The following is a 12,825-nucleotide window of genomic DNA, read 5'->3' as shown; positions in this document are numbered from 1 at the left end:
AATGCTGAGGTTAGCTTGAATTAATTTCCAAAGGGCTGGAGACATGAGAATGTAGAACAAAATATGAATATATTGACTAAAATGTTTTAACAGTGAACAAGCCATTGTATCTACCACCAAAAACAAGGAAGCAAACTAAGGAACAACCATTCTATTATTGGTTGTAAAATTCTAAGACAGCATCAAAAGGTTTCTAGAAGAAGTCAGGCAATAATCTCTAGAAATGTGAGAACAGAAAACAGAAGGTACTTGAGGGCGAGGCTGAAATCAATGGATGGATTGCTAGTAGTCTGGCTAGGTATCTCCATCCTGTATTTGGAAATCTGGATCTTCTTTGGTCCTTCACATACAGTAAGATGTGCAGGACCTTCACAACCTGACTGAACACAAGACTGCTAACACAGTACTTCCCTGATAGCAGCTCCATGCAGAGATCAGAAGTGGTCAGCAAGCTGTCCATCATTGCCTGCAGCTTTCTGTACTGCCTATTTTTTCAGCTTTTACTGGAAGAACTAATTGCAAGATGCAAGTTCCCAGGACTGGTAAGTCAATAAATCAATAAAGTCACACACTGCCTACTACAGCAACATACTGCTTCAAGTTATCCACTTCCCAAACACTGATCAAGGAGATGACTGTCCGGCAAACTGCAACAGATGAAGACACCAGCAGGAAAGTAGCATGCCAGAGACACAAAAAAAGTATTCTGAATTTACACGCACCAGCAGCTTGATTCAAGTATTGCTTTTGCTGACAAGCCCATGCCTCCTCCCAACCACCTTCTCCCCAAAGCTCCAAAATGGGGGACTTGCCAAAAACTCCTCAAAGTCCATTACTGTTGCTTTCATTTTACATGGCAGGTATAACCACTCCAGCTTCACAGGTAAAAATATGGGGTTAGTCATGCTAGGCATGTAGATAGAAATTGAAAGCATTTTGGTGAGAAGTGACAGGGTCCTGGATCCAGTCAAAGTACCTGTGGAAGACACCTGCAGTCATCCACAAACCCCAGGGTCATTCATTGGGACATTACACATGCAGAGTTTTATCACCTGGCCATGATTTCAGTGATTTTAAAGGCCTTGACATAACGATGTATAAGACTCTCATTTCTTCCTTGTAGAAGGTACCTTTGAGGTGCTGAGAACTTGCAAGCATAGATAGGCAATAAAATCAGAAACCAAAAGGAAGCAATCCAATGCAAGCATCTCTGTATGTGTACATGTAAGACAAGATTTGATAGGGATGGTATCTTTCATTTGACCAGCCAATATAATCAGCAGACAACCTTTTGGGCACAAACCCCCTTCCATTAGTGTGAAGTAGAAACAACAGACTAGAAGACTAAACACAAACTACAAATTACTGCTCTAATTAGGAGTCTAATCACACATGCTAATAGGGCCGTTCCCCAAAGAAGACACAGTAGCAGTACCTGTTGAGAAGGTGGTAAATTAACCCTGTGAGAAGAAGGTGGTTATACCCCTAGGGGAACGCCTGAGGTAGATTTTACTCTGTGGAATACCAAGTGGCTAACAGGATGGGAAAAATAACCATAAACCTCATTTTGCCCCTAGTTTGGTGCGCTTGGTTGACTTACGAGCTTCATTCCCCCAACTTGTCTTCATGGGCTTCCCTTGAAGCTTTTGTTCCTGCATCAGCATGGCCTGGTGCCTGGCCCTCACATAATGCCGCCCTCGCCATCACCACCGCCACTTAGCCACTCAGGCAAGGCCTGCTGCCTTTGCAGAGAGAACAGGCCCAAGGGCTCTGCTGTGTGCCCATTAGACATGCTTTTAAATACACACATGAACAGGTTGCTATCGCATGCCAGAGAGGAAGCTGGAGGCTCTTCGGTCCTTAGCACTAGGGGTCTGCAGACCTGCAAAGCGCTAGAGCAACCAGCGGAGCCAAGCCAGACTTGGAAGGGGAAGGTGCAGGCAGACACGCTCTTAAACGTAATTTTAAACTTTCCTCGTTTTCCCCCTCCAATTCTGTATCCAGGGCCCGCTACGTGCGACGAGAAAACGGGGGGCAGATGCTGTCGCGCTCGTCGCTGCCCACAGCGCGTGCGCCCGCGCAGCGCCTACGCGCCCTCACAGGCGGGCAGCGGGCGCATGCTCCGGAAATAGCGGAACGAGGGCGGGAGGGAAGGTTGTCGCTCCGGGGCTTCCGTCCGCCCGGCGGGGCGTGGTCGGATGTGTCCTTCCGTGCTTCCCGACATGGCGGAGTATTCCTGCGTTAAGTCCACCAAGCTCGTCCTCAAAGGGGCGAAAGAGAAAAGGTGAGGAGTGGGCTGCCTGCCGCCACCGCCCCTGCCCCGGGCTCACCGCCCCGGCCGCTACGGCGGATGCCGTGCTGCCAGCTCGGCGGTGCCTGGGGCCGGGAACCCCGGCCGGGCTCCCCCCGCTGCGTTGGGGTCGCGTCGGAGGCTGGATTGGGGTGAGGCCAGGCCAGGCCGTCCCGCTCCTCCGGCTGCGGGTATGCCTGGGCACGCCGGCCAGGGCAGGGGTTTTCGGGTTGTCAGCCCCTTGCTCCCGGCGGTTGTCAGTGACCCGCTCCTGTAGGGCTTGGGAGCGAGGCCGTATGAGAGGGCTCGCTGTGGAAGGGCCGGGTCGGAGGCACGTTCTTACTTTTTTATATCGCCCTTTGCAGCAAGAAAAAGCACAAGGAGAAGAAAAGGAAAAGGGAAGAGGATGCGGCAGAGCAACTTGATATTGTTGGTGAGCTGCTTTTGGGGAATTACGTGACAGTGTGGAAACTCTAGGGGACAGCAGAAGCTGAAGAGATTGTTACAGGACTTTGTAAGCTAAGTGTAGTCCCTGTAGAGACTTACAATTGTTTGTCACAACATGTTATTTGTGTGTTGGGATCTTCCTAGACTCCAGATGGAACTTCAGACGTCAGTGGGATGGATTTTCTACCTTTTAGCTAAAGTATGCTCTTACATAATCTCAAACTACTTATCAGTTTGGATTTTTTATTTTTTTTTCCCCAATGGTATTTGCTTCAGGAGGAGAGACTTTTTAGCACTGTAATGCTGTTATTTAATGAGTGCATTTCTGTGTAAATAACTTGCATCTTCTGTTACTGTTACTTTGAAAATTAGCGGTTGGGTCACCTGTGCTTTCTGTTCTTACTCTGCCACTAGTTACTTTCTGACTGTGTTCTTTAGTTCACTCAAACCTTCGATCCTTTCAAAAGGAAAAGAGTCTCGGTTAGTTTGTTTATTTGTTTTTAATTTGACGTACTTACTTGACCGCTGTGATGTGTTCACATTATAAATTTGCTACTGTTAATTGAAACTGACGACACAAACATTAACCAGTAACAAAATATAACTTTACTTTTTCCTTTTTCATAAAATAGAAGGATCAAAGTATGTATGGTCATGAGCAGTAACTTGATAGACTGTTACCCTTCGGCGCTGTCATGTCCTTGATTGATCACAGTTCACTTCACAAACAAAAACAGCTAAAAAAGAACCACAAAGTCATGAGAGATGCAGATGTATACTGTAGCACAGCACACATTACAGGATAAATGTCATTTTTTTATCATGTGTATATAGGCATAAGCTAAAGCAGTGCAAGGGGAAGTCATCCTTGTTCCTGTGTTAAAACAAATTATGATATATGAGAAAATGGGCTGTTGTGTCTTACACTAGAAGAATGTTACAGATGTTCTACATTCTTTAGCCAGATTTCAAAAAAGAGGGAGAGATTTGGAAAAACCGTACATTGACCTGTGAGCCCTGACTATATAGGACAAGACAATTAGCTCCATATGTTGTATAAAGATAGGGGAAGATTATTTCTGCTCAAGGCAGATTGACTTGCCAAATTTACCATGTGGGAAAAAACCATCATATTCAGATTAATTAAAAATAGTTATTATCTTAATCGGGTAGAAAATATTTGTAAGACAGTATACCAGAAGAAAATTTTACTGTTTAAAAAATATAAACATCATAATTCTAATTCATGGCGCGTGGGTAGGGCTACTTTTAACTTTGGTAGAATTCTGTGGGGCTCAAACATTCAAACACAGATTGGCTTCAGCAACTGAAGTCTAAGAATTACAGCTCACATGAGGTAATTTAACAGCAAGATGAGATAGTTTATCTGTTTCTGTTGTGTTGGAGAATCTAATAATTGGATATGATCCCAAAACTGCAGGAGGCTGGTCCAGAGGAAAAAAAAAATACCTTCCTCGCAAGGTGTATCTTTGCTGGATCAGCTGAATGGATCAACTTCCTCTATGGACTAACACAAAGAAGGGATGAAGTGCAGGAGCCTGTGACTAGGGATGGCAGGGTGGGTAGAACAGCAGGACTTCGTTTCAGCAGCAACACCATTAAATTGGCCCTGTAGTATAAAATAATGCACAAAGATCTTGAGATAGCAATAGTATCTTTAGAATTTCAAATCTCAGAGAAGACACAGAAATATCATCTCTTGAACTACTGTAATCAGAAGTTGTAATTACTCTATTATAAACTGTCATGGTTTTGTATTTTAGGAAACTGGTGGGCTATCAGTAATTTCGGTGAAATTACAGGAACTATAGCTATAGAAATGGATAAAGGAGCTTACATCCATGCCCTCGACAATGGCTTGTTTACGCTTGGAGCACCACATAAAGGTTTGTTTCAGGAAATTTGGAAGTAAGCAGTTCTAGTAATGACAGGCATAAAAGTAGCATCACTTAAAGGCAAGCAGTTTTACAGCTAAAAGCAGTTTTATTACAAATAATGCAATAATCCTAGCCGTAGCATGCAGATGACTTAAACCTAATGACTACCAATCAGTTTCACTTACCTAGTTTCTTGCTGGTTTATGTGTACAATAAATTGAACTGCCTTGGAGATGATCACCTGTTAAAGGCCATACCGCTTACTGGATAAAAAGCAGTGTAAATTTTATTAAAACCTATAAAAACTTTATGGTGTCAGTTGAAGAGTGAAACTCGAGGCAGATGAGTTTCAAGGCTTATTGCTGCGTCCTCGTCTTAATATACTTGTTTTGTTGCTGCACAAGTGGGCTACTAATGTGGCAGGATAATTAGCTAGTCCTTACTTTGAATTTGAGGGCCATCAGTCAGACAAGGACTGTTCCAGAACCCTGACAGTGTTTCACCTCCAAGGTGACATCAAAGCAACGATGGCAGTATTATCTCATTTTGGTTTTAAGGGATGGAGAGGCTAGTAGCTTTTAGGATACTGAGTTGTGCTACCATAGCTGAACCATTTGTTATGGAAAAATAACATTACAAGGAGATTAAGGTTTTCTGAGCCACCTGGAGAATTACAAAGCATTCTCAACTGTAAATTTCTTTACACAAGAATTGTCTTTATTTTGTCTTGTTTTAAGCACTCTAAATACATGAACGTAAATGAGCACCTGCACTGCTTTTTTAAAAGTGAATATTCAGAAAAGGAATTTTTAAAGAAATAAAGCATTGCAGCTTTCCATAGTATTTTGCAGTGGCCGTTTAATTCTTATTGAAACTGCACTATTAACAGGTTAAAATATTGTATGTTTAATACTAACTAATGGAAAAATCTTTCCTCAGATGATGAAGGCCCTAGTCCTCCTGAACAGTTTACAGCAGTAAAGTTGTCTGATACAAGGTAAGTACTATAACAAAATGTTACAAGTTTTGATACTTGTTATCTTTGTTTCTGGTGTGAATACCTGTTTTAATATTCTCTTGAAATACATTGCCTACTAATAATGTGTTTGTGATGTGTTGGATATTATGAATTGCTTGAATTAAAAACATTCTTTATTGTTTTCCTGCATTTTCTCTTTCAGGATTGCTCTGAAGTCTGGTTATGGCAAATACCTTGGTATAAATTCAGATGGACTTGTTGTTGGACGTTCAGATGCAATAGGATCAAGAGAGCAATGGGAACCTGTCTTCCAAGATGTAAGTTGCTTGGAATAATTCATCTGCTGTTCCTAGCATTTGACTGTATTTTGAGTTAATCTATATTGAAGTTCTTTGTCTGTACAGTAAAAGCCTTTTGCAATCTCTTCCATATTGTAACTTCTAATCTTCTGTTTTCCCAACTGCTGCGTTTTGGCAGCCGTAAGCATCTTAAGAATGAAGGAGCCAGCAAGTCTGCTGACTACCTATTGAAATGTCAATACATAAAAGAATAAAACGCATTTACAGAATTTTCTGGTGTATTATAGAGGACGAATGTTACGAATCAGAGTTTGTATATAATCCTTTTACTAACAATATGTGATATTATTTCTGCAGAAGAAAATGGCATTACTAGCAGCAAATAGCCGTTTTATTAGATGTAATGAAGAGGGAGACATAGAAGCCAAAAGCAAAACTGCGGGGGAAGAAGAAATGATAAAGGTAATCTATAACTTCTACAATTAATACAGGATTGGCACGGATATTCAAATAATCAGGTGTCTGTGTGCTACAATCTACTGTTAATACATTTATAATAGTTTTCTATAAGCTGTCAAGTGATTTGGCCGCAAGAAAGGCAAATGAGCTCCAGGGCTGCATAAGCTGAGATACTTCCAGTAGAGATAGGAAGCTATTTTGCCACTACAGAAGGGCAAGACGTTGGGGGGCAAGACAGTCTATGTGATATTCCAGATAGTTCTGAGTAGCTTGGTACAGGAGAGATGAATTACGACTGAAGCAGGGACAGAGAAGCGTTTACCAGAATGATGCAGAAGGGGACATCTTTTAAGTAATAGAATGTAAAAAGACTACCTTGACTTCATCTGGATATGGAAAATACACGTGCCTCCAGATAGATAGATGTCTACTAGTCAGAGCAGTAATAATTTTAAGTCAGTCTCTGAAAAAGGCATTTTACCCCTGCTAAAACTGTCATGGTGCTTCTTTGAGATGAAGGTGATTATGTCTTACAGTAGTATCAAGGATTCCACTTAATATTTCCCATACTTAAGACAGCTCTTGCTTTTATTGCAGTTGTCTCCAGTTGCAAATTAACCAGTTTGAAAGCTGTGAACTTAAAAGGTCACTGTGACTCTCATTCTCTTATGAGGGGTATATTGTCATCTTTAACCTGAAACTTCTGGTTGTGTTAACCAAAAAAAAAAAAAAAAGGCATTTTCTGTTTTGTAGTTGGTTTTTTTTTTTTCCCTCTCAATGACTAGATTCGTACTTGTGCTGAAAGAGAAGCGAAGAAGAAAGATGATGTTCCACAAGAAGACAAAGGAAATGTTAAACAGTGTGAAATCAATTATGTGTACGTAGTTTAGAGCTGTTAACAGGCTCAAGTATCTTTTTTTGCTTTTCTTTTGGGGCCGCCTTTGGTGGAAGGGCCAAACTCCCACCCAGCCTTTCACTCGCTTTCCCCTCAGCAGGGCAAGGGAAGAAAATAAGTTGAGAAAGCTCATGGGTCAAGATAAAGACAGGGAGATTGCGTACCAGTTACCGTCACAGGCAAAACAGACTCAACTTGTGGAAAATGAATTAAGTTTATTGCCCATTAAAGTAGATTTGGTAGTGAGAAACAAAGACAAAAATTCAAAACACCATCTTTGCTTTCCCCATCTCCCAAGCTCAGCTTCACTCCAGACTCCTCTACCTGGTCCCCCAAGCAGGATGGGGGTATGGGTCAATACATAGTGGATTCTCTCTGCCACTCTTTCCTCTCCCACTTTTCCCCTGCTCTGGCACGGTCCCCTCCACGGGCTAGAGGGGAATATCTGCTCCAGCGCCTGAAGCACCTCCTCCCCCTCCTTCTCTGTCCTTGATATTCACACTGCCATTTTGCACTTTTTTTTTTCCTCTCTTCTCCTCTGCCTGTGTGGCCTTTTGCCCCTTCTTAAATATGTTTTCACAGAGGTGCCACCAGCTTTGCTGATGGACTTGGCTGTGTCCTGCAGTCAGTCCGTTGTGGAGCCAGCATGGGGCAGCCCCTGGCCTTTTCTCACAGAGGTGTCCCTGCAGCTCCCCCACTACCAGCATCTTGCCACCTACACCTACTCTTTCGCTCCCTGACTTGTCATGCTAGTAGTTGAAGAAGGGGCTCTTTAGAACTTGTAACCACGTCATGCTAATCATGCAGGGGCTCATTCCTGCTTAGACTGCCAAAGAAAAATGGAATAGTTTTCACCTACAAAAGTCTTAGTGCAGTATTTGATACTGTGATGGTTTGCTGGATTTTATTAGGCCAGTTGTCTACTGTGTAATAGAAGTCAATATTCTTATCACAGGCGGTGTTTTATTTGAACACAAAACTAAAGAAGTTACACTTTTTACATTTTTTTCTTCCCCCTTACAGAAAGAAATTCCAAAGTTTTCAAGACAAAAAGCTTAAAATAAGCAAAGAAGATACAAAAGCCCTCAGAAAAGCCAGGAAAGAAGGCACTTTTCATGAAATGCTGCTTGACAGGTACTTCAAAGTACAAGAAATAATGTACTGATTTAAAAACTACTGGGAGATGGAATTACAGTAAACCTAGGGTATAAAAGAGAGCTAGATTTTAGGGAGATGGAGTGTTGAGCATTTCCTCTCTGGTCAGTGTTCTGCCTGAGTTCTGGGGTTGGCACTTTTTTTTTGTTCTGAATTTTCACTTCTTTAGTTGAAGATTGCAGGTTTGGATTTACCCAGAAATGAATTCTTTTGGAAATCTTTAACTAGGTTGTTCAGTTTGTTTAGTACAGAGGAGTTGAGGGATGAATCTTTTTAATCACAAAGATTAAGCTAATTTTTGACATTTTCAATACCTATGGCACCAGAATATTTTGGAGAGGGGAAGGCTGCATTTTAAAGAGAAATAGCATTTATTAAGAATAGTCTTCATGTTATCTAGTGGGAATTCCCCCCCCCTCCCCCCCCCCCCCGAGCTAAGACTATAGAAACTGTCTTGAATTTTTAAAACATTTTGTATCGGTATACAGTATAAATACTTGCATTAATTCAGTGGGTGGAATGCAGAAGACTATTTATGATAATTGCAAGTGATGTGAGAACACTCCTGGGCCATCACAGGTTGAGTATCAGTTTCAAATCACACTGAATCTGAATTGCATTCTGCAGGGTGGACAAAACGCAATTCATGATGATTTGAAGGGAAAGACAAGGTTAACTTTAGACATTGCAGTTCTAGCTCCTTAAGAAAACAAAGTTAATTAACAACTCCAAAGTGTTGTTATGCTTTTATATGTGCTTTGAAGCAAAGTTTAAGAAAAATTGTTTTCAATGCTTCCTTAATGGTTTGAGGCAGATAAAACACACAGATGTAATCGTATTTGGTCTTAATCTAAATCTTGTTTCATTACTCTTTCCATATAGGAGAGCGAAAGTGAAAGCAGATAGATACTGCAAATGACAACCAGCTGGTCCATTTTCTTCTGCATCTCTGATGATAGGGTCAAATTGAAAACAAGAGTAAAATGTTTTATAATTATTTTTTATTGAAGGTGTTTTGCTGATGTTTTTATTACGTTATTTTTAAAGGATCACCCGAGAGCTATAATTAAGCATCAAACTAATGTCATCTTTCAGTAATGAATACTGTTAAGTTTACTCTAAAACTACATGCTATTGAAATAGTGAGATAATTATTTAACGGAAAAGAAATTGACCCACTGAATCTTCCAAGGTTGATGAAAGGAACCTGAACTTGGAGACAGGGCAGAAGAGAACGACGATGAAGTTTGAAAGTAAAATATGGTTGACACATTGAACCATTAAGAAATATGTAACTGTATTGAACAAGAAGAAATAATTGAAAATGCATGTCTTACAACACATCATACCAGATCCTGAGTAGGACATCTGTGGAGCCATTCTACCCTGCATCAGGTGAGGACTGGGCCAGAATATTCAGGCTTCATAAAACAATGTTCAAAACAGACCCACTGTTCAGGTTGATAAATGGCATAATCCGTATGCTGGAGAGAGTGTTGACAAGTCACAAGAACCCTATTAAAAATGAAAATGCAGGTGCTTCATAAGAAGAGGGGATGACTCTTTTGTGTTAGCAGGCCGCTTATTTTACAAGAGGGGAAAAACTGATTTTGCAAACTTGCTGGTTTCTCTACAGCATGGACTTTAATTTCTTTAATAAAACAGCAGAGACTTTTCTTAAGGTCATAGTATAATATGCATTCCTGGTATCTTACATAAAAGATGGTTACCCGTGTCTGTTCTGATTACCAAGAAGCTATTCAGTAACATCATCTCCATAGGAACTACCTCAGTCAGAACAATTGCTTACTCTCTCCGCAGCTTCTGTAATCTGCGTCATAAAGATTACTTGGTAACAATGTTGAGGATTTTTATGGTAATAATTTGAATTGTCTCTATGGAGCTTCTCCTAGCTGTCAGTTTGAACAGCACACGTGGTACAAAACTGTAAGTTCATGCAAGATAACGATGTGTCTAAAAAGAGCACAAGAACAGACCAATAAAGTCTAGTCAGTAACGGCAATTTATATTGGTCTAATTTCATAGGCAGTTGGGCTTGCAGAAGGAGCATGAAGAATTTAAGTATGTCATAATTGTTTAAACTCTCTATTGACTTTTCAGCATGAAAACAAATTATAGCTGGTTAGGGAAGGCTAGCTGTGGTTAGCAATAAAAGCATTTCTTTCTCAAAGAATTTAGAAAAATACAGCTATAGCCCACACATTTTATGGAACCAAAAGAAGAAAATCTCCATGGACTGGGCACATTCATGATGTAACATAGGGATTCTTAGAAACTCATTTGTTTCTAGAAAAGCAAACAAAAATCCAAACCTTTCTCTGATGGCATTTTTAAGCTTTTCATACCCAGCTCTATCCTGCTGAGTACAAAGATTTTTGCCACGGGGCTTTTCCCTCTAAGGTGGTAGAATTTATTTGTTTTATACCTGTTAAACCCACTATTCATTTAATACCTATTTTACAAGAATAGGCACACTCACTAGTTCCTTGTATGAATATCTATTTTGGAATGAGTGCCTTTTCTTTCCACTTTAGCTTCTTCTCTTGAGGGAGATACTAAATGAGAAATCAAAATGCCCCCTCTGGGGAGCTGGTTTGTGCAACTACATTGGGACAGTTGTGCTTGTAACTTTCTTATACAGACAAATCCTTGGAGATCTTCCTGTCATTCCAGCTGCTCCGTAAGATTTTGTATTTTAATGCTGATAGAAGTTATAACAATGCTGAGAAATTAAACAAAAGCAAGGTCTACACGGAATGAAAAAGTAAAATTAAATTATCAAATGAGAATTTATTTTCCCCTCAGTTTTCAGAGGTACAAAAGATCCCCTTGGTAGCTGGTTTTTTGAACTTAAATGATCTTCTAGAGAATTGTCTTTTCCCCTATATCTCTCCGATTATTGCATTTCAGGAAATACTGTTAACCAAAATGTAATAGTATCACATGGTCACGTAAACTCATCAAATGCTTGACCTTTTTACCAGTATCAAGTCCAAAGCTTCATTTTAAAGTTTTCAATGATTTTATTTCTAGTTCTAGTACAAAACTTTATTTGAATTTACTCTAAGCTTACCACATAACTTTCAGTCATTCCTGCTATCTTTGTTTCCTATCAGTTTCTATTAACCATGCATTCTTTCAAATCAAGCAATTGCTGGGAATATCAGTGTTTGTAGTGAGACTCTGCATTAAAACATTTTCAAAAAGAAACTATAATTAGCAGAACTTATTTTTTTATTCTAATCTTGTAAGTAACTCCAGAATTACATTAGAAATCCCTCGCACATCAATAACCAGTTATAAAATCTTAACTGTATCACCTGTGAATATTTGCCTTGTATTAAGGGATTGGCTCAGAGAAAAAATAACGGTTTACCAAGTACTAATGGCAGGCTGTATTTGCCATATAGCTTAAGTCCTGGGAGACAGACTGTACAATCACATAGTCCAGAGAGAAAGCTCCCTGGCATTTAGCGGTCTTGAGAGAGAATAGTTGGCTTCTCTAGGGAACTCTGTGTATAACCCAATTGCTCTCAAATAAAAATAGACACCCTCTCAATCAAAGACAGCCATGTAGGCACAACGTGCGGCTAGCTTTTTACCAATAGCAGAAATGGTCAAGCAGATGAAACTGACTGTATACGTAGCTTGGAGGCTTTTGAATCGCAGTGTCTATCCATATGCTCTGTGACTCCATTTTTGTAAAGGAGAGGGTTATGCTGCCTTTTCCATGGTGAATAAAGACCATATTTTGAGTTCCTGTATTGTTGGAAAAGATGCATTGCGCGTGTCCAGGAGGTCTGACGGAAGTGTGAGCACTGAATTTGCAGGGAGAAGGCCAAAAGCTAGAAATAAGTAGATGATTGCTGGTAAATGCTCCTGGCCAGAGTCTGAGGAATTCTTGGATGAAAATGCAGCATAGCTGTGGGTTGTGCCATCACAGAGAAAAAATGTAATTCATTTTTCCCAGAGCTCCTCAGTTTGGTCTAGGACTGCGGATTAGGGCTCATCAAATAGTTCTGGTTGAGGTACCACGCTACCTGTCCCTCCCCAGAAATGTAAGTAACCTGATGTACAACTGTTGCAACATCATGGACCTGGAAGTGGCCTACTGCCAAAACTTCCCAGAAACACTGGGAAAGAGGCAGCGCCACAAGGAGCAGGCTGTGGGCCAGAGTAATTATTGGGCAGTTCATTGCAGGTGTCATTGATCTACAATCACTGTGAATCTTAAACGCATCTGAAGTGAATGCTGATGGTTGAATTAGACTGATGTTACAGCATCTGTTTCTCCTTTCAAGAATATATTGTTTAAATAAAATCCTGTCTGGTAGAACTCATAAAAATGATTACTCAAACACAGATGCAGCTGGAAGCAGAAA

General features: G+C 40.5%; 1 protein-coding gene across 1 annotated transcript; it reads left to right on the top strand.

The window, feature by feature from the left end:
• The first annotated feature begins 2,159 nt into the window (after nt 1–2,159).
• Nucleotides 2,160–12,201, top strand: FRG1 (FSHD region gene 1). Its single transcript, XM_076336349.1, has 9 exons — nt 2,160–2,284; nt 2,656–2,723; nt 4,522–4,644; nt 5,575–5,632; nt 5,817–5,931; nt 6,271–6,375; nt 7,158–7,249; nt 8,291–8,401; nt 9,305–12,201. Exons 1-9 carry the CDS (start codon nt 2,199–2,201, stop codon nt 9,339–9,341), a joined length of 795 nt encoding a protein of 264 aa, XP_076192464.1. The 5' UTR covers nt 2,160–2,198; the 3' UTR covers nt 9,342–12,201.
• The last annotated feature ends 624 nt before the right edge of the window (nt 12,202–12,825 follow it).

This window comes from Aptenodytes patagonicus, chromosome 4, assembly GCF_965638725.1.
Source record: "Aptenodytes patagonicus chromosome 4, bAptPat1.pri.cur, whole genome shotgun sequence".
Lineage (NCBI taxonomy): Eukaryota > Metazoa > Chordata > Aves > Sphenisciformes > Spheniscidae > Aptenodytes > Aptenodytes patagonicus.
Note: the sequence above shows the minus strand (reverse complement) of the source record. Positions and strands in the feature narration are given on the sequence as shown.